Below are 25,886 nucleotides of genomic sequence, written 5' to 3'. Positions count from 1 at the left end.
ATTCCACATCACAGCAAAGAGCAAAATGTTTCAGCTCATCCAGAGCCTTTGTCAATTGTCCAAAGTCCTCTGGTCCCAGTGCAGCTAGGTCTGAAAATTGTCCTCTGGTCCTTGTGCAGCCAGACCCTGATTCAGTTTCCTAGACCTGTGTGTCTGAACGTAGCCCTAATTAGAGTCAGCAAACCTGACCCCTGGTGCCAGCCACTTCAGTACCAGTATCTGCCAAGGAGTCGTACCAGGCGGTTACCTGCAGCGCAGTCTGTCTCCACCATCAGGAGCACCAGTGAACACCAGGTAGCCATTTAGCTATGCCCCATCCTGGATAGGCCCGGTCCTAAACACAGTGGGTCCACAAATCCACTTGTGCCACTTGGGCGTAACAGAATGCAATGATTTGGGAATCTCTCATTGCCATATTTTATACACAACAAAACATGGAACACATATCAGAAGGTGAAAGTCAGGAATTTTTACAGTTCATTTGAAAAAATTAACTCAATTAGTAATTGATGGCAGCAACATATCTCAAACAACGTTGAGACAGGGTTAGTAAAGGCTGGGAAAGTAAGTGGTACTAAGGAACAATGCTTGGATGATCAAATTAAAACTGAGTCACCTGAGTATGTAGAAAAAGACCATGTTAGAGATGCAGAGTCTCTCTGAGGCAAAGACAGATAGCTCTTAGAAGGTGGAGATCAAAAAAAATAAAACCACCTGTCAAAACTTCCTAATTCAGCAAGGGGATAAACATCAACTTGACAAGTGTTCACAAAGGAGTAGGACTTTGTACAACTTTGAAGGTTTGTCCTCTTTTCCAACACATACAAATGTGGATGAGAGATTTCATGAATAATGTTTCTGACCCACACATCATATTTTTTATTGAATTTACAGCAGAAAAAAAGATGTTGCTAATTCAGCCCCAATATCTGAAGTAATCTTGAAATAGTTTTATGCATATGGAGCTAGAGGTAGAAAGTATTTTACAGTCTTCTTTAAACGGTCCTATTTAAAATATGGTAGCCAATAAATAGGAACAGAATGTGTTGTCATTTTTTTAAGATTTGATGGCATTTCATCCACAAGGATATAATAAAGCATTTGACTTTTTTTTGGACTAAAGTTACACAATATGAGTTAGTAGTCTTCTTTTGCTAAAGGGCCACTCGATTCATACTGCCCAAACCACAGACAGCATGTGTCAGAACCTGGCTGCAAGATTGCAGTCAGGTAGGTTCTTCTTCGGAACATTCCGATGCATCAGAGTAAACATAGTTTGAAGAACCAGCTGGGGACCATTGGCAGAGACTAAACTAGTGAAGTGCAGCAGCTGGTTTCTCTCCCGCACCACTCTGTTAATTAACAAGTCTATCCCATGTCCCATGTGCGTACATGTGGAGACACCTGGCAATCAACTGGAGCAATGGGGAGAAAAGTTGACCGGAGGCAGCATTGGACTTCTGTCCTCTCTTCATATGGTCCCCTCCCCAGCCTTCAAATTATGGTTTCTCTAAAGTGTTGGAGCATTTCCGACAAATATGTACCTGGCTGCAATCATGCAGCAAGGCTCTGATTTATTCTGCCCATGGATTGAGCAATATGAATCAAAAATCTGATAATATAGGAAGTGTTTCCCTTAACAAACAATACCAACATTGCTTTCATCTTCTATTCTTGACTATGGAATGCTATCGAGTTGACTGATAAAATGTAATTTTTTTGCTACTCAGATGGAGGACACCAAGCCATGTTTTTTATGGTTGAAGCTAACGACAAAATCAATCCATCTACTTGGAAATTCCAAGTCAAGTCTGATCTCCAGAGTTTGGAAAGTGTGAATTTAAAGACATCTTTCCCCATATTACTTTATTTTCTACGCTTTGAGGTAAGTATAAAGATGTTACCTTACGATGCTCTCTCTTAAAAAGAGTGCTCAATAATCAAAGGTTTGGTCTCACCAATTCATTCAGTCTCGTCTCTCGTCATTAGCAGGTTGAAGAAACACAGGAACAAGAAGAGATGAATAAATTAAGGGAGGTTTTCCTATCATCCCCCTGTCAAGCCCCTGTATTGCTTCTGCCCTCACAAGAGCAGTCCACAAGTGTAGGTTGCTAAGATGTACCCACCCTCATATATTATCTTCTTCCTATGTGTTTCCTCCCCAATATGGGGGATTTATCAGGGAAGTGAAGAACATGTGGGAAGCATATCAAAAGTTCTTGCAGTAGCAGGAAACCCGGAATCAGGTCTGACCAGTTGTGTCAAATGTATGGTACTGGGGGAGGAAACGTGTAGGGAGAAGATAATATATGATAATCTCCTGCTGATAAAACACTGATTTTATTGAAACTATGAGAAAAAGACAGGAAGGCGCTCCTGGTGTAGATCAGACAGACTATGGAGTGTAGGTATGTTAGTACCACACCTACTGTTCGGGCATGGACCTTGAACACGGACTTCTCCAGGAAGTCAGTGCTACTGTCTGGATTCGGCACCCCGAACATCAGGTGTTTTGCACGCTGTCATCTGCATGACAGCACAAGAAACACTGTTGGCTCTGATTGGGAGTAAGATTATTTCTGCCAGTCAGAGCGCCAGCAGCTGTGGCCAGTGATAAAAAGTTTACCACTGATCACAGAGGTATCAGTTGATGTGAGTAGCAATCCTATCAGCCCACACCTGCTGTCACGAAAAACTGCGAGAGCAGGCACCACTGATGGGAGTATTTATCAGCCAGCGCCTGCACTATAAATAAATAATAATAAAAAAAAGTGCCATTTTTGATAACCAGCATGGCAAAACTGACAGCTGCGGACTTCAACCCACAGCTACCAGTTTTATCATGGCTGGTTATCAAGAATAGAGGTGTCCTCACTCCATTTTTTTTAAATTATGTAAATAAATAATTTGAAAAAATGACGTGGGGTCCCCCTTATTATTGACAACAAGCTAAACTAAAGCAGACAGCTAGGGGCTGGTATTTTCAGGCTGGTAAGGGGACATGGATATTGGCCCACCAGCCTAAGAATAGCAGCCCGCATCTGCCCTTGGATAGGTGTATGTATTAGATGCACCAATTCTGGTGCTTTGCCTGGCTTTTCCCACTTGCACTGTGATGGTGGCAAGTAGGGTAACAGTTGTGGGGTTGATGTTACCTTTGTATTGTCAAGTGACAGCAAGCCCACTGGTTGGTAATGGAGAGACGTCTATAAGATGCATATCCATTACTAATCCCATAGTCATAATGTAAATAAAAAACACCCAGAATAAAGTCCTTTATTTGAAATAAAAATCCACCCAATTTTACAAATGTATTAAAAATAACAAAGTTATACTCACCTTACGCCCATTCCAAGGAAGTCATTGTCCCCTGTAAAAAACAGAAAATAATAATCAACAAAAATACTCCCATGTCACCTGTAAAAGAAGAAAAACAACAACAATAAACAACTATATTCCTCACCTGTCAAAAGTGCAGCTATTCCATACTGTTTCCACAACAATTAGGATGATTTGGAAAGTAGTGACCAATGTCCCAACCAGCAGGTACACACTGAAAGAAGAGATAGTGAGAAAGTTCACCGGAGTTCATAGATGAACTCCGGTAACCTCACTTTCGGCACTGCACACTGCATGAGAATATTGCAAAAAAATTTAAAATTTTGGCCAAATTTCCGATATTTTAGCAAATAAACGCAAAAAAATTGACCTAAATTTACCACTTGCATAAAGTACCACATGTCACCAAAAACCATCTCAGAATCACTGGGACACACTGAAGCAATTCAGAGTTATCACCTCATAAAGAGACACTGGTCAAATTTGTACAATGCGGCTGGGTCAGGAAGATGAAAACAGGCTTCGGAATGAAGGGGTTAGCATAAAAATCATATTTAAATACACATTCCCTTTAATGTACTCTATTATACAAAAGGTGTTCACAGAATTTTTGTGCAGTCAAAAACTGTTCAGATTTGTTTAGCTATTGGATGGTGCAGAAGAGGTTAATCCATGTGTGCTAGGATTTTGGATAACCTTGACCTCTGCTATTTTTCTTTATTGTGTTCAGAAAAATCATGATGTTGATGCTGGTTTGATGGAAAAAGACATTCTCTGTGGTGAGATAAAGGAAAACCCAGTGGAGAGTCTTCGATGCTTATTGAATGAATTATATATCCCACTTCTGCGTGCTCAGAAAGACTGGGGATCCTGCAATCAGGAGAACGTGGCTAGTTTTCTTTCAGGCCTAGAGAAATATGTATCATCTATTGACGAAGCAGCCACCGTAACTAATCTAGAAAAACATCATATCACAGTAAGTAAAGATGGAAACAAAAAACATAATACTTCTAGTTTTATTTTTGTGTGATGTTCACGATTTATTAGCTAAAGAATAATGTCCAAGACAAAACAGACCAGCTATATACAGGTGCTTCTCTCAAAATTAGAATATCGTCAAAAAGTTAATTTATTTCAGTTCTTCCATACAAAAAGTGAAACTCATATATTATATAGAGTCATTACAAACAGAGTGATCTATTTGAAGTGTTTATTTCTGTTAATGTTGATGATTATGGCTTACAGCCAATGAAAACCCAAAAGTCATTATCTCAGTAAATTAGAATACTTTATAACACCAGCTCGAAAAAATAATATTAAAATCCAAAATGTTGGCCTACTGAAATATATGTTCATTAAATGCACTCAATACTTGGTCGGGGCTCCTTTTGCATCAATTACTGCATCAATGTAGCGTGTCATGGAGGCGATCAGCCTGTGGCACTGCTGAGGTGTTATGGAAGCCCAGGTTGCTTTGATAGCAGCCTTCAGCTTGTCTGCATTGTTGGGTCTGGTGTCTCATCTTCCTCTTGACAATACCCCATAGATTCTCTATGGGGTTAAGGTCAGGCAATTTGCTGGCCAATCAAGCACAGTGATACTGTTGTTTTTAAACCAGGTATTGGTACTTGTAGCAGTGTGGACAGGTGCCAAGTCCTGCTGGAGAATGAAATTTCCAACTCCAAAAGGCTTGTCGGCAGAGGGAAGCATGAAGTGATCTAAAATTTCCTGGTAAATGGCTGTGCTGACTTTGGTCTTGATAAAACAGTGGACTGTTATGATGAGTCACCGAAGGAGAAAAAAACAAAATACAAGCTAAGTCCAGAAAAACCAGAGAGGTTGGCAGTTATCGGATTGCAGACCCCTGAACCTATCCACAACAACTAGCAGTAGCCGTGGGGGGTTCCTACGGTGCCCTAGACCCCTCGATCACAGCCGGAGAACTATATAGCCTAAAGACAGAAAGGGGAAAAACTAAACTGCCCCAGAGCAGACCCCAAAGCAATAGGCAGCCCCCAACATATAATGACGGTGAAGCAAGATGAAAACACTAACACAGATAGAAAGATAGGTTGAGCAAATGATGGGGCCCAAGCTAACTACATAGGACAGGATAGGAAAGCTGCTGTCTGCCATCCGCAAAAACTCTATGAAAATGAGCCAACCGACTGATAGGAAAAACAGGCCCTGAAGTCGCCAGGCTTTAAAAGACTATATCAGCACTCAGGTATATTCTGAAGACAGAGCAAAAGATCAACAGATCAGAGACAAAAATGGAATTCAGCTCACCCCCGGCCGGGAATGGCAGAACTCCCAAAAAACAAGGCAAAACAAAAACAAAACTGAAGAGTACAAAGCAGAGCAGAAAAACTTAGCTTTGAGATGCAGGAATCAGACTGGTCTCCAAGAATCCAGCAGGAAAATCACCAGCCAGGAAGAAGGGCGTCGGCAGCCTTATATCCAGTCCTCAATTCCAGCCACCCAGTCATCATCTAGCTGCCCATGTGTTTGGTAATCAGCCTCACTACCTTCCTTCACCAGAGGAGGGAGTTCATCAGACCTCCATGGTGAAGGGAAAAATGAACTCACAACAGTACCTCCCCCTTGAGGAGGGGTCACCGAACCCTCATCCATGCCACCAGGGCGATCCGGGTGAGCCCGATGAAAGGCACGCACCAATCTTTCGGCATGAATATCAGAGGCAGAGACCCAGGAATTATCCTCCTGACCATAACCCTTCCACTTAACCAAATACTGGAGTCTCCGTCTAGCCAGACGGGAATCCAGTATCTTCTCTACCTCATATTCCATGTTACCTTCAACCAATATAGGGTCAGGAGGTGCCACCACAGGAACTACTGGTTCAACAAACCTCTTCAACAAGGACTTATGAAACACATTATGAATTTTAAATGTGACAGGAAGAGCCAACCGAAAAGAGACCGGATTAATAATCTCCAAAATCTTGTAAGGTCCAATAAATCTAGGCTTAAACTTAGGAGAAGCCACCTTCATAGCGATATTTTTTGATGACAACCAAACCATATCACCCACCTTAAACTGGGGACCAACGGTCCTACGCCGGTTGGAAAACCGCTGGGCCTTTTCCTGGGAGAGAGACAACTTATCCACTACTTGGTCCCAGATCTGGTGCATTCTCTCCACCACAGTGTCAACACCTGGGCAGGCAGAAGGCTCCACCTGCCCTGAAGAAAATCGAGGGTGAAAACCAAAGTTACAAAAAAAAGGTGACATCAAAGTGGCAGAACTAGCTCTATTATTTAAAGCAAATTCGGCCAAGGGCAAAAATGAAACCCAATCATCCTGATCGGCAGAAATAAAACATCTCAAATACGACTCCAAAGTCTGGTTTGTTTTCTCCATCTGCCCATTGGTCTGAGGGTGAAACGCAGAGGAGAAGGACAACTGAATTCCCAGCTTGGAACAGAAAGTCCTCCAAAATCTAGACACAAACTGAACTCCTCTGTCAGATACAATGTTCTCAGGAATCCCGTGCAAGCGAACCACCTGTTGCAAAAACAAGGGCACCAACTCAGAGGAAGATGGCAACTTAGGGAGTGGTACAAGATGGACCATCTTAGAGAATCTATCACAAATCACCCAAATAACAGTCATTCTCTGAGAGACAGGCATATCAGAGATAAAATCCATTGAAATATGGGTCCATGGCCTCCTGGGCACCGGCAAAGGCATCAACAAGCCACTAGAGCGAGAACAAGGTTTAGACCGGGAGCAAGTCCCACAGGACTGCACAAAATTCCTGACATCATGAGACAAGGCGGGCCACCAAAAAGACCGACTCACCAGATCTCTAGTACTAAAAATACCTGGATAACCAGCCAATGCAGAGCAATGAACTTCAGACATCACTCTCTTCCTCCACTGGTCAGGAACATACAACTTTCCACTGGGACAACGCTCAGGTTTGTCCTCCTGAAACTCTTCCAGAGCACGTCTCAAATCGGGCGAGATGGCAGAAAGAACTACCCCCTCGCCTAAGATGGTATCAGGCTTAGTCACAACAGGAGAATCAGCAAGGAAACTCCTAGAGAGGGTGTCTGCCTTGACATTCTTAGTGCCCGGAAGAAAAGAGACCACAAAATCAAAACGTGTGAAAAACAAGGCCCACCTAGCCTGTCTAGGATTCAAGCGCTTGGCCGACTCCAGGTAAATCAAATTCTTGTGGTCAGTAAGGACCACGACTTGGTGTTTGGCTCCCTCCAACCAATGTCTCCACTCCTCAAATGCCCATTTCATGGCCAACAGTTCCCGATTCCCCACATCATAGTTACGTTTGGCTGGGGAGAACTTTCGGGAAAAGAAAGCACAAGGATTCATTTTAGATGTCACAGGATCTTTCTGGGACAACACCGCTCCTGCACCAATCTCAGAAGCGTCCACCTCCACCTGAAACAGGAGTGAGACATCAGGTTGCTGCAAAACCGGAGCAGAAGTGAATCTTCGCTTCAGCTCCTGAAAGGAAGAAACAGCCTCTGGAGACCAATTCAGCACATCAGCACCCTTCCTAGTCAAATCCGTCAATGGCTTGGCAATACCAGAAAAATTAGCTATAAATTTCCGATAAAAATTAGCAAAACCCAAAAACTTCTGGAGGGCCTTCAAAGAAGTGGGCTGAACCCAATCATAAATGGCCTGTACCTTGGCCGGGTCCATTTCAATAGTTGACGGAGACAAAATAAATCCCAAAAATGAAATCCTCTGTACCCCAAAAAGGCATTTCGATCCCTTGACATACAGGGAATTCTCCCTCAAAATCCGGAACACAGTCCGAACATGTTCCACATGAGAGTCCCAATTCTTGGAGAAGATCAAAAAATCATCCAGATAGATAATCAAAAATTTATCCACAAAGTCTTGGAATATATCGTTCATGAAGCACTGGAAGACAGAAGGGGCATTAGTGAGCCCAAAAGGCATCACCAGGTACTCAAAATGTCCCTCCGGAGTATTAAACGCCGTCTTCCATTCATCCCCATGCTTAATGCGAATAAGATTATACGCCCCCCTGAGGTCAAGCTTGGTAAACCAGCAAGCACCTTTAACTCTGGAGAATAGATCAGAAATCAGGGGTAACGGATACTGATATTTCACAGTAATTTTGTTGAGGGCACGATAGTCAATACAAGGCCTTAATGAACCATCCTTTTAGCCATGAAAAAAAACCCAGCACCTAAGGGTGAAGAGGATGGTCTAATATGACCCTTCTCCAATGCCTCCTTAATATAGGATCGCATAGCCTCGTGCTCGGGTACAGATAAATTGAAAAGCCGACCCTTGGTGAATTTACACCTCGGGTTCAGCTCAATTGCACAGTCATTACTCCTATGAGGAGGCAAAGACGCAGACTCATTCTCACTAAATACATTATAAAAGTCAGCCAAATAGTCAGGAACATCATGCGACTGGGGAGAGGTGGAGAAAACAGGAGCATCACTAAGGGCACACCGACAACCCCAACTCACCACAGACAAAGATTTCCAATCCAGAACTGGATTATGAATTTACAACCAGGGAAACCCCAGAACAATGGTATCATGCAAATTATGCAACACCAAAAATCTGCAATTTTCTTGATGGTCTGGGGCGACCCGCATTACCACCTGGGTCCAAAACTGAGGTTTATTCTTAGCCAAAGGAGTAGCATCAATACCCCTCAAAGGGATAGGCGTCCGCAGAGGTGTCATAGGAAATCCACAACGTTTAGCAAAATCCAAGTCCATCAGAGTAAGAGCTGCACCTGAATCCACAAAAGCCTTGGCAGAAAATGTGGACAGGGAGCAGATCAGAGTAATTGCCAGAAGAAACTTGGGTTGAACACCACCCACAGAAAACGTGTGTGCACAACGTTTCTCTCGTTTAGGGCAGATAGAAATAATATGCGAGGCATCTCCACAAAAAAAACACAGCTTATTACGCCTTCTGAACTCCTGACATTGCGCCCTAGACAAAACTCTATCACATGGCATAGGTTCAGACATTTGTTCAACAGGTGGCAACATCTCTCGTGTAGTTTTGCGTTCACGTAAACGCCGATCCACCTGAATGGCTAATGACATAGAATCGTCAAGACCAGAGGCAACAGGAAATCCCACCATAGTATCTTTTACAGTTTCTGACAAACCCTTCCGAAAGAGGGCTGCCAAGGCACCATCATTCCAGGTAGTAAGGACCGCCCACTTTTGGAATTTTTGACAGTACAACTCTGCCGAATCCCGACCCTGGCTTAATGCCAACAGGGTCTTTTCAGCCTGATCAATAGCATTAGGTTCATCATACAACAACCCCAAGGCTTGAAAAAATGCGTTCGCATTATTCAGAATAGGATCATCAGGTTTCAAAGAAAACGCCCAATCCTGGGGATCGCCGCGCAGCAAAGAGATGACAATTTTAACCTGCTGCGCGGAGTTCCCCAACGAGTTAGGCTTCAAGGCAAAAAATAATTTACAATTAGTCTTGAAATTCAAGAATTTAGACCGATCCCCCAAAAATACATCAGGAGTAGGAATCTTTCGTTCAGCAGCATGTGAATGAGCAAGATAGGCGGAAATTCCCCGCACTTCAGCAGCGAGCTGCTCCACATGATCAGACAATTGCTTCATCTCCATTGAGAGAAAAATTCCCCCTACAGCCTCAGAGATATAGAGGAAAAAATATGCACGCAAAAAAAAAATTCTGACACTTTTTTTTTTTTTTTTACAATTCTCTCCTGCTATTGAGTACCCTAGGATCTGCGGTATGGCTGGTGATTCTGTTATGATGAGTCACCGAAGGAGGAAAAAACAAAATACAAGCTAAGTCCAGAAAAACCAGAGAGGTTGGCAGCTATCGGATTGCAGACCCCTGAACCTATCCACAACAACTAGCAGTAGCCGTGGGGGGTTCCTACGGTGCCCTAGACCCCTCGATCACAGCAGGAGAACTATATAGCCTAAAGACAGAAAGGGGAAAAACTAAACTGCCCCAGAGCAGACCCCAAAGCAATAGGCAGCCCCCAACATATAATGACGGTGAAGCAAGATGAAAACACTAACACAGATAGAAAGATAGGTTGAGCAAATGATGGGGCCCAAGGCTAACTACATAGGACAGGATAGGAAAGCTGCTGTCTGCCATCCGCAAAACCCTATTAAAATGAGCCAACCGACTGATCGGAAAAACAGGCCCTGAAGTCGCTAGGCTTCAAAAGACTATATCAGCACTCAGGTATATTCTGAAGACAGAGCAAAAGATCAACAGATCAGAGACAAAAATGGAATTCAGCTCACCCCCGGCCAGGAATGGCAGAACTCCCAAAAAACAAGGCAAAACAAAAACAAAACTGAAGAGTACAAAGCAGAGCAGAAAAACTTAGCTTTGAGATGCAGGAATCAGACTGGTCTCCAAGAATCCAGCAGGAAAATCACCAGCCAGGAAGAAGGGCGTCGGCAGCCTTATATCCAGTCCTCAATTCCAGCCACCCAGTCATCATCTAGCTGCCCATGTGTTTGGTAATCAGCCTCACTACCTTCCTTCACCAGAGGAGGGAGTTCATCAGACCTCAATGGTAAAGGGAAAAATGAACTCACAACAGTGGACCTACACCAGCAGATGACAAACCATCACAGATTGTGGAAACTTTACACTAGACCTCAAACAGCTTGGATTGTGGCCTCTCCACTCTTCCTCCAGACTCTGGGACCTTGATTTCCAAATTAAATGCAAAATTTCCTTTCCTTGTGGAGTATGTCAATGGCTGTCTCCTGGACATCTGTCAAGTCAGCAGTCTTCCCTGTTGTGAACTCATTTTCTGGTTTACCTCTGGCTTCTGGTGAGGTTGGTGGAGCTGGCTGTGTTGACAGAGGAGTCGTGAGTTCTCCATCCGGGCTCCCTCTAGTGGTGACAGTAGGTAATGAAGCTGATCTAAATTGCAGAGACCTGCCACCTAAGGAGGAGGATTGTGAGTGGACATCAGGAGTCTCTCTGACTGGATTTAAGACAGCCGACTCCCTAATTTTGTGCTGGTGATTTTTTCCTGCCCTGAGGTTCTGGTTTCCAGTTCTGTTCCTGGTCTGGTTTACTCAGTTTTTGTGGTCAGCCAGCCCCTGCTGGGGCTGTGCTGAATTTCCATTCCAATGTATCTGTTTATGCCAGTTTGCTTTTTGTCCCTGATCAGATTGGTCTCTTTTTGCTCTGTCTTCAGAATATACCAGAGTGCTGATATAGGGAATAGGGTTTTTGTTATCAGAAAGTGTTGGACATTTTTTGGCAGGGTTTTGTGCGTGATTGCGGACAGCATCTTTCCTTTCCTGTCCTTTCTGGTTTACTCAGTTTTTGTGGTCAGCCAGCCCCTGCTGGGGCTGTGCTGAATTTCCATTCTTCTTCTTATTATTATTATTATTTATTGTTATAGCGCCATTTATTCCATGGCGCTTTACATGTAAGGAGGGTATACATAATAAAAACAAGTACAATAATGTTAAACAATACAAGTCATAACTGGTACAGGAGGAGAGAGGACCCTGCCCGCGAAGGCTCACAATCTACAAGGGATGGGTGAGAATACAGTAGGCGAGGGTAGAGTTGGTCATGCAGCGGTTTGGTCGATCGGTGGTTACTGCAGGTTATAGGCTTGTCGGAAGAGGTGGGTCTTCAGGCTCTTTTTGAAGGTTTTGATGGTAGGTGAGAGTCTGATATGTTGTGGTAGAGAGTTCCAGAGTAGGGGTGATGTGCAATAGAAAACTTGTATGCGATTGTGGAAAGAGGAGATAAGAGGGGAGTAGAGAAGGAGATCTTGTGAGGATCGGAGGTTGCGTGCAGGAATGTACCGGGAGACGAGGTCACAGATGTATGGAGGAGACAGGTTGTGGATGGCTTTGTATGTCATGGTTAGGGTTTTGTCCTGGAGTCTCTGGGCAATGGGGAGCCAGTGAAGGGATTGACTGAGGGGAGAAGCTGGAGACTAGCGGGGGACAGGTGGATTAGTCGGGCAGCAGAGTTTAGAATAGATTGGAGGGGTGCGAGAGTGTTCAAGGGGAGGCCACAGAGCAGGAGGTTGCAGTAGTCAAAGCGAGAGATTATGAGGGCATGGACTAGGGTTTTTGCAGATTTTTGGTTGAGGAATGAACGGATTCGTGAAATATTTTTGAGTTGAAGTCGGCAGGAAGTGGCAAGGGCTTGGATATGTGGTTTGAAGGAGAGATCAGCGTCAAGGATTACCCTGAGACAGCGAGCTTGTGGGACTGGGGAGAGTGGGCAGCCATTTACTGTAATGGATAGGTTCATTGGGGGGGTCACGAGAGATGGGGGAAAGATGATGAATTCTGTTTTGTCCATGTTAAGTTTCAGAAATCTAGCAGAGAAGAAGGATGAAATAGTGGACAGACATTGAGGGATTCTGGTTAGTAGGGAGGTGATATCTGGTCCAGAGATCTAGATCTGTGTGTCATCAGCATAGAGATGATACTGAAAGCCATGAGATTCTATGAGCTGTCCCAGGCCAAAGGTGTAAATGGAGAAGAGCAGGGGTCCTAGGACTGAACCTTGTGGGACTCCAACAGATAGGGGGCGAGGTGAGAAGGTGGTGTGTGAGTGGGAGACGCTGAATGTCCGGTCTGTTAGGTATGGTGAGATCCAGGATAGGGCCAAGTCTGTGATGCCAAGGGATGAGAGGGTCTGTAATAATAGGGAATGGTCCACTGTGTCAAAGGCAGCCGACAGGTCCAGGAGGAGGAGGACAGAGTAGTGTCACTTGCTCTTGGCAGTTAAGAGGTCATTGGTGACCTTAGTAAGGGCAGTTTCAGTGGAGTGGTGTGACTGGAAGCCAGATTGTAAGCCGTCGAAGAGGGAGCAAGAAGAGAGATGGGAGGACAGTTCAAGGTAGACGTGTTGTTCCAGTAGCTTGGAGGCATAGGGGAGAAGTGATATAGGGCGATAGCTAGATACAGAGGATGGGTCAAGAGAGGGCTTTTTGAGGATAGGTGTGATGGAGGCATGTTTAAAGCTTGAGGGGAAAACACCAGTTGTTAGTGATAGGTTGAAGAGATGGGTTAGGGTTGGGATGAAGACTGTGGTGAGGTTTGGGATGAAGTGGTAAGGGATCGGGTCAAGTGCACAGGTGGTGAGATGTGATCTTGAGAGTAGAGTGGAGAGTCGATCTTCTGTAATGGTGGAGAAGTTGGTTTTGGAGGTGGAGGGCTGGGAAGTCGGGAGGAGGGGCTCTGGGGGTTGTTGACCAAAACTGTCTCTGATGCTATGTCTCTGTTTATGCCAGTTTGCTTTTTGTCCCTGATCAGATTGGTCTCTTTTTGCTCTGTCTTCAGTATATACCCGAGTTCTGATATAGGGAATTGAAATCTAGCGACTTCAGGGTTTCTGTTATCAGAAAGTGTTGGACATTTTTTGGCAGGGTTTTGTGCGTGATTGCAGACAGCATCTTTCCTTTCCTGTCCTTTCTAGTTAGTGTGGCCCCATCGTTTGCTCAGCCTATTTTTCTATCTGTGTTTGTGTTTTCATCTTGTCTCACCGACAATAAATGTTTGGGGGCTGTCTATTGCTTTGGGGTCTGCTCTGGGGCAGTTTAGATTTCCCCTTTTCTTGCTTTAGGCTTATTTAGTTCTCCGACTGTGACGTGGCGTAGGATCATCGTAGGTATGCTCCACGGCTACTGCTAGTTTTGTGGATAGGATCAGGGGTCTGCAATCCGCTTAGTTTCCAACCTCTCTGGTTTTCTGTGGCTTAGCTTGCTTTTGTTTTTCCTCCTCTGTGACTCATTCATAACACTTCCCCATGATTGTGAAGCCTACTGAAACAAAGTAAGGGAACTTTTTAAACGCTTAGGAAGCCTTGGCAGGTGTTTTTGTTAGTTGTTCTAATTTACTGAGATAATGACCTTTGGGTTTTGACTGTAAGCCATAATCATCATCATTAACAGAAATAAACACTTGAAATAGATCACTCAGTTTGTAATGACTCTATCTAATATACGAGCTTCACTAATTTGTATTGAAGAACTGAAATAAATTAACTTTTTGATATTCTAATTTTGTGAGAAGCACTTGTATGACTATGTGATCTTTGCATTTAAAACATGTGCATAGAAATATTTTACAGTACCATATATATTATACAGATTGGTATGATTTGGATTGTAATATGACATGTTTCGGTCTGAATACAGTATATAGGAGTGTTATATGTTATGCCACAATATTACTTCTGTTAATGGGAATCTAATCCAGCTGAGAACAGCATGATTTATGGCACAGACTCTAGCGATATATCACTGTCTGGGTTGGGTTGCTTGCTGCAGGTTTGTTAAAATCATTGTTTTATCTGCCACAGAACTACCACCACATCACTCATTGACAGCTTTCTGTATACACTGTGCATAGGCAGAAAGTTGCCAATCAGTGGAGGGGGCGTTATACAGGGGCATTATAGGTTTACTTCTCCTAGTGATAATCTGATAAAATAGTGATTTTATCAAAACTGCAGCAAGCTACTCAGTAAGTGATACACCACTGGAATCGGGGTCTGTGTCTCTATATTTTGCAGATTCCTTTTAAGTTAGCAGAATAATTGCTTATGAGATCCCACAGACAGAAAGATAATTAGTTCTGTTGTCATTTCATCCCAGTGCTTTCATTCTTTGTGACTGGGCACATTTTTTTTGTTGCAGATTTTGAAGAGACCACTGAATATTGTCAGTCCTGACTTTCTACTACAGAGATCAGCTGCTTTAGACCCAGAAATAGTCAGTGAAAGCGAAACACTTATTTCTGAGTGGATAAGAACTATTGATCAGGTTTTGATGGAAGCCGTTGATGAAAGGTAATATTGTTTAAGAAGTAAAAGTAGAGAAATGAGAAACATTTTTCAAAATAGACATATTTTAGTATAATAATACTACCCTGTTTAGAAATATTTGATATGAGCAAGTTTAACTTAAAAACCTGATACTCTCCAATAGGTTATATGGTAATAATGTGCTATTATAATCATATTCATTGTTTTCAATACATTACAAGTAGAAAGACAAGCAGATATAGAAATAGCGATCGTAGTCACATGGAGTGCGGCTGCGACTGGGCTGAGGACGTACGGTGGCTGTGGTGCTGAAGAAGCACTCTATCTTTCATGCAGGCTCGGGCCAGAGAGGTACCTATCTGAGTCAGCTGTCCAGTTCGTGATGGTGACTGGTCCTTCATAGCATTGTGTTACTCACCTGTCCTGGCACAAGCTCTGGGCCTGGCTCTCTTTCTATGGTCCCTTTCCCCTCGCAGTACTCCACCCTGGGTATCTGGGTTTAGCATAATCATCCTTGGCTTTTAAAGTCTGCCTTTGGAAAGACCAGGGGTTGTGTATTCTTTAGCATTTTTCAGTTGTTTTAACTTTGTGAGAGTTTGTTGTTACTTCTTTTTTATCATTGTTCTAAATTCTAAATGCTTTATTAATCATTAGAAAAAAAACAAATAAAACAACTTATCTGGTGTTTCCTTATCACATGAAAAGACACCCATCTTTTGGTCTTATCCCTCAGACCCCTAGCATTTCAAATCAGTTTTCTTGTTAATCTCTAAAACAGCCATAACATCCATAAAATGGGCAGCAAAGAGAGAAAGTCAGAAAAAAAAAGAATAAAAAGAAAAAAAATCCAAAACCTTGCTGCTTGTTCCCCACATCTTTTCCCCCTTTTCCCAAACGTTCCCTCTCCTCCCTAATTGTGGTTCCCCTCCCCAACATTCCATAGTGGAAGAAAATCTATTTCTAGGCCATACTTACTCCACCATCCCTTCACCCACCCAGTCCTCTTTCTGTAAACAATTACAACTTCCTAAAGATCTCTTGCTTCCATCGATACAGAGGCTTCCTTGGTGTCCAAAAAAAGTGTGAGTAAGGCTGGTTTCACACTTGCGTTTTTTTTGCGCTGTATTTTTGCGCTAAAAAATGCATGCGCTTTTTTTCCTATATTTTGCATGGGATGCGCTTATGTGTGCATACACATGCGTTTGTATGCGTTTTTACGCGCATGCGTTTTTTTGTGGTGTGCGCTCGGGCATCCTGTTGCATTTTTTGGGCGTCCGACTTGCCTCAAAAAAACGCATGTGCGCGTAATGCGGTTTTTTACAGCAAGACACCCATTATAAGTCTATGGGTGCGCATATGTGCGCATTGGCATGCTCATGTATGCGCTTTTTTGCGCATGCGTTTTTTTGTTGACCATTGGTTAGACAATGGAAATTAGGGGTTTGGGTTAGAGATAGGGTTAGTTAAGGGGGTTTAGGGTTAGGGTTAGTATGGTTTGGTTAAGGGTTAGGGTTTAGGGTTAGTTAGGGGTTAGGGTTAGGGTTTGGGTTAGGGTTAGTAGGGTTTGGTTAAGGGTTAGGGTTAGGGTTAGGGTTAGTATGGTTTGGTTAAGGGTTAGGGTCAGGGTTAGGGTTAGGGTATGGTTTGGTTAAGGGTTAGGGTTAGGGTATGGTTTGGTTAAGGGTTAGGGTTAGGGTTAGGGTTAGTAAAGTCATGGTTTGGGTTAGTGTGAGGGGCCAACTAATGTTGGGAAAAAATGCAAACGCGGTAAAAGCGCATTAAAAACGCATACAAACGCATAAAAACGCTGTGTTTTTTTCATGCATGCTCATAAAAATGCTTGAAAAAAACGCAGCATTTGTATGCGTTTTTTCCATGCGTTTTTGTGCTGGAAAAACGCGCTGCAAAACAAAGCAAGTGTGAAAGTAGCCTTATCCTCTTAAATATATAATTCTTACTTTTTCTCAAAACAATAAATAGCCAACATTTTTGATTCTCATCCTTCCTTGATTTAATTAAATGACATTCTTGTTAGGTGAGTCTTCCTTAGAATAATTTATAAAAATATAGGGGCAATTCAGCAAAGTCTTTTCTCCAGAAAACTGGCATATAAAACCCTTTGAAAAAGGTACAAAATGTTTGTGCAAAAATGCCTAAATGGGCAAGGCTGGGTATCAGCTGGGATGTGGTGTGGAATACATCACATGTATCAATAGGGTTGATGTCATCGTTTCAGCTGTTTCACACGCTGATTGAAGGAGGAAGTGGCCGGAGGCCCCTCCTCCACCAATGCAGTCAGCGAAGATATAGACAGCGGAGACAGCGAGCGGGTGGGCACGGTCCGGACCGTAGGCCACTGTTTCCAGCCCCTCGGCTGCACTTTGCCCAGGTCTGGTATAATGTCACGCTAAAAGACCTTTATTTATTGCCACTCATCTCTGAGCTACTTGATAGGTTTTAGGATGCTACAATCTTACCAAATTGCATCTATGTAAAGCTTATAACTCAATAGGGCACTTTTTCCCCGTCCATAAAAAAATTGTGATGTGTCCATGACTATTTTGAAGCGAAAGAGACTTTTACAGATATTTATGATGGTATTTTATCACCTTTATACAGATCACACTAAAGGCAGCTACTTATTATAAGTTAGTGATCCCTTATGGTCTTCTAATGCATCTGTAAAAAAAAGTTGTCTATCCAAGATTTTTTAAGAAGCTGTCCAGAAAAAAAACAAAACTAAAGATTGCAACACCGACAAATAGAAGCCCAGGTTCTACATGATGTTTTTTATGAATACCTTGTCATGCCTTTGGGATTACGCAATGCCTGGTGCTCCAGCACTTCCTTAACAAAATCTTTGTGATGTCCTGCACCAGTATTTCTTAGTATATCTGCAAATTGCCTCTACAGAGAGGAACAGGACTAGAACTCTAGTGCACCTATTCGAAGTAGCAATCCTAACAGCAATTCTAAAAGTCAATATAGGCCCTTTAACGAGCTTGCCACATGACTTAAGAAAAAAGCCAAACCAGAATCTCAATTTGCAGATACAGTGTTTCGAGGGTATTGCCCCTTGTCAGTGCAAAGTATGAGATCTGATTTGGCTAGGTGAGAAGATTAATACTGGGATCGAAGGGGAAATGTTTTTCCTTGTGACTAAGGCCTGCTATGTCAGAATGAGGAGACTTAAGGGCCCGTTACACATAGCAATATCGCTGTAATGTCACTGGTTTTGTGACGTAGCAGCGATATTGCTAGCGATATCGCTACATGTGATACTTACCTCCGACCGGCTCCCCCGCTGTCTGTCGCTGATCGCGCGAGAACGTCCCGGACCATTTCTCGTCGGGCGCTTCCTGCTGGGCTTCCTGTGGCGCTGACGAGCAACGCGTGGACGTGGGCGGAGGACGTCAGGATCGCTGCATCTGACAGGTAAGTAGCGACCCCCGACCGCTGCTATGTCGCTGGTGAGATCTGCCTGTGTGGCAGCTCACTAGCGACCACTTAGCGATGCACCAGCGATCCATATCGTTGTCGGGATCGCTGGTGCATCGCTTAGTGTAATGGTACCCTTACACGCTGTGCTTTGCTCCTTTGGGAAAATAAATATGCAAATTGCCTCTTCAGAGAGCAAGAGGACAAGAACTTTAGTGCCACCTTTAAAATTTAGCAATCATAAAAGTCAATATCAAGCCTTTAACGAACCTTGATATTTGACATAGGATAAAATCCTAGTCTATCTGGTGGCATTCTACTTTTTTCCAGAGGCCTTGACTCGCATCCTTATGTCCGCTACATTGTTAAGAGATTGTGACAAAACCCTTTCCTTTCCCATGAGGAAAATGTCTCTATTAGCATAATGAACTGTCGTTCCTCTGTTACTTCATGTGATGGACTCGGCTTCTGCTGAGCCCATTTTCCTTTTTAGAGTGGACCCTCTGGGCCGTGGCACCCACCCACCTAGGGCGAGCTGACCTAGTGAGAACCCACCCCCTGTACAGGGAGTGTCAGGGGCAAGACCAAGGGGGTGAGCCACCACGACTGCTGGAACCAGACGGCAGGTTCAGGGGGACACTACGGGAGTGTCTGACGACCAGGGACAGGCAGGAAACAAGACAAGACAAGAGGTAAGTGCAAGGTATCTTCATTAAGATCTTCAGGATCACATTCAGTGTAAAAACGTGAGAACAAGCAAAACGTGCAAAGTGCGTGCGTGGGCACGCCAAGGTCCATAGCATGGTACGTGCCAGGTGGCACACCTAGGTACAGGTAAAGGCACAATGGCATTGGACTCCGGACCACTGGCAACGATCGACATGATCAAGGCATCAGGCTGCAGACATCAGCTCCGGACATCAGGCCGCAGTCATCCATCTTACGATCTCTGGCAGCGATCGGCAGGTTCCGGGCATCCGGCAGGCAAACCAGGGTTCAGGCAAGGAGGCACGTCAGATATCCAGGCATGGTGCATGTTAGGGAACACGCCAAGGTCCAAGGCTAGGTGCAAGGCTAGGTGCGTGTGTAGGGGACACGCCAGGGTTCAAGGCTAGGTGCAAGGCAAGGTGCGTGTGTAGGGGACACGCCAGGGTTCACAAAACGAGACAGGGTGCATGTGTAGAGACACTCCAAAGCACAAGGTAAGACAGAGTGCGTGTGTAGAGACATGCCAAGGCACAAGGTAACAAAGCAGAGTCCTGCGCGTGCAAAGAGGCACGCCAGGGTCAGGCGAGGCAGAGTCGTGCGCGTGCAGAGAGGCACGCCAGGGTCAGGCGAGGCAGAGTTCTGCACGTGCAGAGAGGCACGCCAGGGTCAGGCGAGGCAGAGTCCTGCGTGTGCAGAGAGGCACGCCAGGGTCAGGCGAGGCAGAGTCCTACACGTGCAGAGAGGCACGCCAGGGCACGACAGGGGACATGGCAAAGCCTGCGCGTACTTTTACAGAAGCACAGGGAGGTATGCCATGGGCAGGCGAGGGTCTGCGCGTGCTTTAGAGAGCACGCAGAGCACAGTGCGGAAACAGCGTGAAGAGAGCACAGAGGGCACCGCTGGGGCACTGGCTAGCTGATCGGGCTACGGCACAGACAGACGGGCAAGACTCCAGCGAACCCGATTGAGGCATGGCAGGCGACACAGCTGTCACTGACCGACGAGCACGACTGAGGCACAAGCAGGCGGGCCCGGCTAGGGCGGGCACGGCTGAGGCACAAACAGGAGGCTAGGAAGGCCAGGCACATGCAAAGAGCAAATGAAGCTGCCAGGGAAGACAAGACAAGAAACCAGGCAGAGCTTAGAGTACAGAACCAGGGACGGAAGCATAGGCAGAACCACAGAATCAGGTCAGAGCAAGAACAGAGCTAGCAGCGGAGCATAGGCCGAAGCCCAGAGCCGGGCCAAGGGAGAACCTTGGGACTAGCCTGGAAACGTGCAAGAGAGCACAATAGGAAAGAGTCTAGCAGCGGAGCGTAGGCGAAGTCCAGAGCCGGGCCAAGGCAGAGCCTTGGGATTAGTCATGGAAAGGAGCACCAAAAGTAAGAGAGGAGGAATGGTGCATGTGCCAGAGAGCTCTACAGAGCACCATAGGAGAGAGCGAGGCAGAGTAAGCAAAGACAGAGATCATAGGGAGGAACATGGCAGAGCATAGCGAAGGCAAGACATGGCAAAAACAGGCAAGGCAGAGAATAACAGAAGGACTACAAGTCCAAGCAGGACAAGGACAAACATGGCACAATGGACAAACATAAGACAAGGCACGGGACAAGAGATGGAGTACGAGCACGGAGCGTGTGCTGAGACGCACGACAGAGCAGAGTGCAAGGGAACAGAATAGAGGGAGCAACCCCACAGACCAAACAGCCATGCAGAGAAGCAACACAATACTCAGGCCCTGAGCATAGGAAGGGGCGGTCTAATATAGGGCATAGCACCTCCTCTTCCGGGTCAGGACCAGGGGAGAACTTCCTAGTTCATATGCTCCAGGATCACAGAGCGCAGTCACATGATCAGGGTTTCAGACATGACGAGATGATCACAGAACCAGACAGTGCAGGATCTTAGGAAACGTCACATGATCAAGGTTTCAGACATGACGAGATGATTGCAGAACCAGACAGTGCAGGATCCTAGGAAACGTCACATGATCAGAGTTTCAGACATGACGAGATGATTGCAGAACCAGACAGTGCAGGATCTTAGGAAACGTCATATGATCAAGGCTTCAGACATGACGAGATGATTGCAGAACCAGACAGTGCAGGATCCTAGGAAAGACACATGATCAGGGATTCTAGACATAACGAGAAGATCACAGAAGGCAAAGCAGAAACGCAGGCATCTTGCAACTCAGCAGACATGAGGTTAGTGTGCACACTGCTCTAGGGAACAAGCAGGATAGCAGACATGAGATGCGCATGCACACTGCTCCTGGGTCATGAGGCAAATCAGACATGGCGGACATAACAGATATGGCGAGCATGACACTTCACCTCTTCTGGAAGTCTAATGAAGATTGTTTAAGCTATTCTTGATTGACCATAGCTCGATGGTTTTAAAACCCTTCAATGAGTTGTAAACTTTGCTAACCAATACTCCCAAGTGGTAGTTCCTCCTACAGCCATCATTGTTGTAAAGACACACTCGCTGTGTCTTTGGTGAATGAGGCCTAGGTGGTGCTGACCAAGGAGCGTACTCTGGCCAGGAGGTGTGTAGCCACCGCGACGTGCAATGTACATCAGAACAGGACCTTGCAGGACATGTGACTACCGGGGAAGCAGCCGGGGGGCGCAGCCAACCTACGTGAGCAGACGGGAGCCGGCTCTCAAAGATGTGCCGAGGACGTAGTCAGGAAAGCCGAGGTCAGAAGCCGGAGAGTAGCGTGAATGCCATCGGATGAGACAGGAGAATGGTGAGGGGCGAGCCTTGGTCGGGAGCCAGATGGAGATGCAGGACCCAGAGGGACAGACAGAGAGATGTCAGAGAAAAGGCTGGGGGTCAAAACCAGAGAGTTTAGAGAAGTACAGAATCATGAGGCAGAAACAGAACAAGGGACGAGCCGAGTCATACACGGGTACACACATACAGAGGAATCACGCTATCAAACAGAAACCTGGGTCAGCTGCTCAAGCCGAGTAACGGAAGTATCACTGACCCAGAGCTTGATGAGCAGCAACCCTAAATAGCCCTCCCCGCACCAAAGAGAAGCCATACCAAGTTAACCTCGAGTAAACCAGGACAGGAGAGGGAACCCCGTCCTGAATGATGACAATTGTATGACAAATACAGAGGCTCTGAAGTGAATTAAGAAATGAAACCAGAAAGAAGTGACTTCATTCTGAAAACTACACAAATCTAAAGAATTAGGGGTATAGTGTGCATTTTGAGCTCACAGATGTTTTTCAGAAACTAATGCACAGCAAACAGCAAACAATGCCAAGTAAAAACTGCATTTTTTCCTCAGATATGCCATGTCAGTGGCAAATATGTTTTGCTCAGCTTGTCTCATTGAAGACAAATACATCCCTTAATTTATTGAATTGAATTGAAGAGAATCATGACCCCAACAAGTTTAGATATAGGGATCTCCTAAATATTGCATGATATCTATAGAACTGTTGAGTGTATGAACCCCAATAAAACCACTTTATTAAATGTCCCCAGAAATATTAACAACACATATAACATAAAGCAGCAAAATGGTTGATGGTGAGGGCTCAAAGACAGACATTTAAACACCTACTCTAATTGGACCAAGAGAGTAAGTATGCAATGGTGGCTATGTAAAACTACTGATAAATTCATCAAAGTATATATCTCTACAAGACTATACAGGTTACATGCCTCAGTTTTAACTTCATACAATCACCCACATATACAGTATATTGTATAATGGTGCTGAGATACCAAGTAATGCACCTGACAGTTAAGTAAGAAAAACAATACAGTAACGTATATAAGGTGAAATGCTCATCTGTAAAGTTATTAGTTTTCATGTGTAAGTCCACAGCCCTGACGTGCATTTTATGTGGGCTTCCTCTTAGGGTTCTCTTGGTCCAATTATGTGTGCAATTGTCCATCTTTGAGCCCTCACCAACGACCATTTTGCTACTTTATGTTATATGTGTTTTTAATATTTCTGGTGACATTTAATAAAATTGTACTACATTTTATATATTTTCTTATTGAGGTTCATATACAGTACAGTGAAAATACCTTAAAAGTGAGCCCATTTTGTTAACTAAATGCCTTAATGGTGTTTATTCACTATTAAAAGTATTAATTTATTCAGTATTATACTATTATGAAATACCGTATATACTCGCGTATAAGCCGACCCAAGTATAAGCCGAACCCCTAATTTTGCCACAAAAAAACTGGGAAAATTTATTGACTCACGTCTAAGCCTAGGGTGGGAAATGCAGCAGCTACTGGCAAATTTCAAAAATAAAAGTAGATACTAACAAAAGTAAAATTAATTGAGACATCAGTAGACTGAATGTTTTTGAATATCCATATTGAATCAGGAGCCCCATATAATGCTCCATACAGTTCATGATGGGCCTATAAGATGTGCCATACAAAATACACCCCATATAATGCTGCACAAATGTTAATAATGTCCCCATAAGATGCTCCATAGAATAATATGCCCCATATGCTGCTCCATAAAGGTTATGGCCCCATAATAATAATAATAATAATCTTTATTTTTATATAGCGCTAACATATTCCGCAGCGCTTTACAGTTTACACACATTTTCATCACTGTCCCCGATGGGGCTCACAATCTATATTCCCTATCGGTATGTCTTTGGAGTGTGGGAGGAAACCGGAGTGCCCAGAGGAAACCCACGCAAACACGGGGAGAACATACAAACTCCTTGCAGATGTTGTCCTTGTGGGATTCAAACCCAGGACTCCAGCGCTGCAAGGCTGCAGCGCTAACCACTGAGCCACCGTGCTGCCCTGGCCCCATAAGATGTTCCATAGATTATGCCCCATATGCTGCCCCATAAAATGCTCCATTGATTATGCCCCCATAAGATGCTCCATAGATTATGCCCCCATATGCTGCCCCATAAAATGCTTCATAGAATATGCCCCAAAAGATGCTCCATAGATTATGCCCCCATTATGCCCCATAAAATGCTCCATAAGATGCGCCATAGATTATGCTCCCATAAGATGTTCCATAGATTATGCTCCATATGCTGCCCCATAACATGTTCCATAGATTATGCCCCATAAAATGCTCCACAGATTATGCCCCCATAAAATGCCCCATAAGATGCTCCATAGATTATGCCCCATAAGATGCTCCATAGATTATGCCCCATAAGATGTTCCATAGATTATGCCCCATATGCTGCTCCATAGATTATGCCCCATAAGATGATCCATAGATTATGTCTCCATAAGATGCTGCATAAGATGCTCCATAGATTATGCCCCCATAAGATGCTCCATAGATTATGCCCCATATGCTGCTCCATAAGATGCTCCATAGATTATGCCCCATATGCTGCCGCATAAGATGCTCCATAGATAATGCCCCATAGGCTGCCCCATAAGATGCTCCATAGATTATGCCCCCATAAAATGTTCCATAGATTATGCCACATATACTGCCCCATAAAATGCTCCATATAAGATGCTCCATAAGATGCTCCATAGATTTTGCCCCATAAGATGCTCCATAGATTATGCCCCCATAAAATGCTCCATAAGATGCTCCATAGATTATGCCCCATAAGATGCTCCAAAAATTATGCCCCCATAAAATGCCCCATAGAATATACCCCATAAGATGCTCCATAGATTATGCTCCCATAAGATGCTCCATAGATTATGCCCCCATATGCTGCCCCATAACATGCTCCATAGAATAGGCCCCATATGCTGCCTCTGCTGCTGCAAATAAAAAAAATTACATACTCACCTCTTGTCCCTGGGGGCCAGGTGCCGTGTCCTTAGCAGGCGGGGACACTGGTGCACTATGGGGGCCAGGTGCCGGTGTCGCCGCTGGCACAGGACCCGGCACCTGAGATATTCACCTGTCCCCATTCCATCGCTGCTCGCCCCTGTCTGCCGGGTCCTCTGTCAGTAACTGTTCAGGCAGAAGAGGACGTGGTGCACACTATCTACATCCCCGCACCCTCTGCTGCCTGATTGTCACTGACAGAGGACACGGCAGAAAGCATCAAGCAGCGGTGGACCGGTGAATACTGCATATACTTAGAAAAGAATATACTTATACCCTCCTGGCGCGGTCTCTGCAGCCCCGCTTCTCCCACGGTCTCCCTTCCTTCCTTCAGCGGTCACGTGGTACCGCTCATTAAAGTCATGAATATGTGCCTTTTCTGGGGTGGCTGGGGGAAGATTTTTTTTTTTAGCAAGGGAGGGGCCAAAAACAATGGTCCCTCTCTAGGCTATAAATTTCTGCCCTCAGTCACTGGCTTGCCCTCTCTGGCGGAGAAAATTGCGCACGAGCCCACGACAGTTTTTCCGTAAATTAATCCTTTAATTTAACACCTATAGCTCCAAAATGTAACACACATACACTACTAATATTATTAGAGAGGGACATATAAAAAAAATAACAGATATGCAATGGTTTACTATATGTAAACCATGTCTCATATCCTGTCGGGTTCTGTAATGATTTTACAGATGCCGACAATTGAATTTTAACCTATTCTGCTATCTATATCTCTATGAACTATAAATAT

At 44.4% G+C, this 25,886-nt stretch overlaps 1 protein-coding gene across 1 annotated transcript in view; it reads left to right on the top strand.

Moving 5' to 3' along the window:
- The window catches only part of LOC141100933 (uncharacterized), a 516,918-nt gene that overhangs the window by 3,390 nt on the left and 487,642 nt on the right, over positions 1 to 25,886 (top strand). The window contains exons 2-4 of the mRNA XM_073589707.1: positions 1,731 to 1,885; positions 4,070 to 4,315; positions 15,038 to 15,189. Of these exons, the coding sequence (XP_073445808.1) occupies positions 1,731 to 1,885; positions 4,070 to 4,315; positions 15,038 to 15,189 (553 nt within the window). The remainder of the gene's footprint in view (positions 1 to 1,730; positions 1,886 to 4,069; positions 4,316 to 15,037; positions 15,190 to 25,886) is intronic.

The sequence above is a fragment of the Dendrobates tinctorius genome, unplaced genomic scaffold (assembly GCF_039654945.1).
Source record: "Dendrobates tinctorius isolate UK_male_01 unplaced genomic scaffold, ASM3965494v1 ptg000111l, whole genome shotgun sequence".
Classification (NCBI taxonomy): Eukaryota; Metazoa; Chordata; class Amphibia; order Anura; family Dendrobatidae; genus Dendrobates; species Dendrobates tinctorius.
This window is presented reverse-complemented; position numbering and strand designations above follow the sequence as displayed.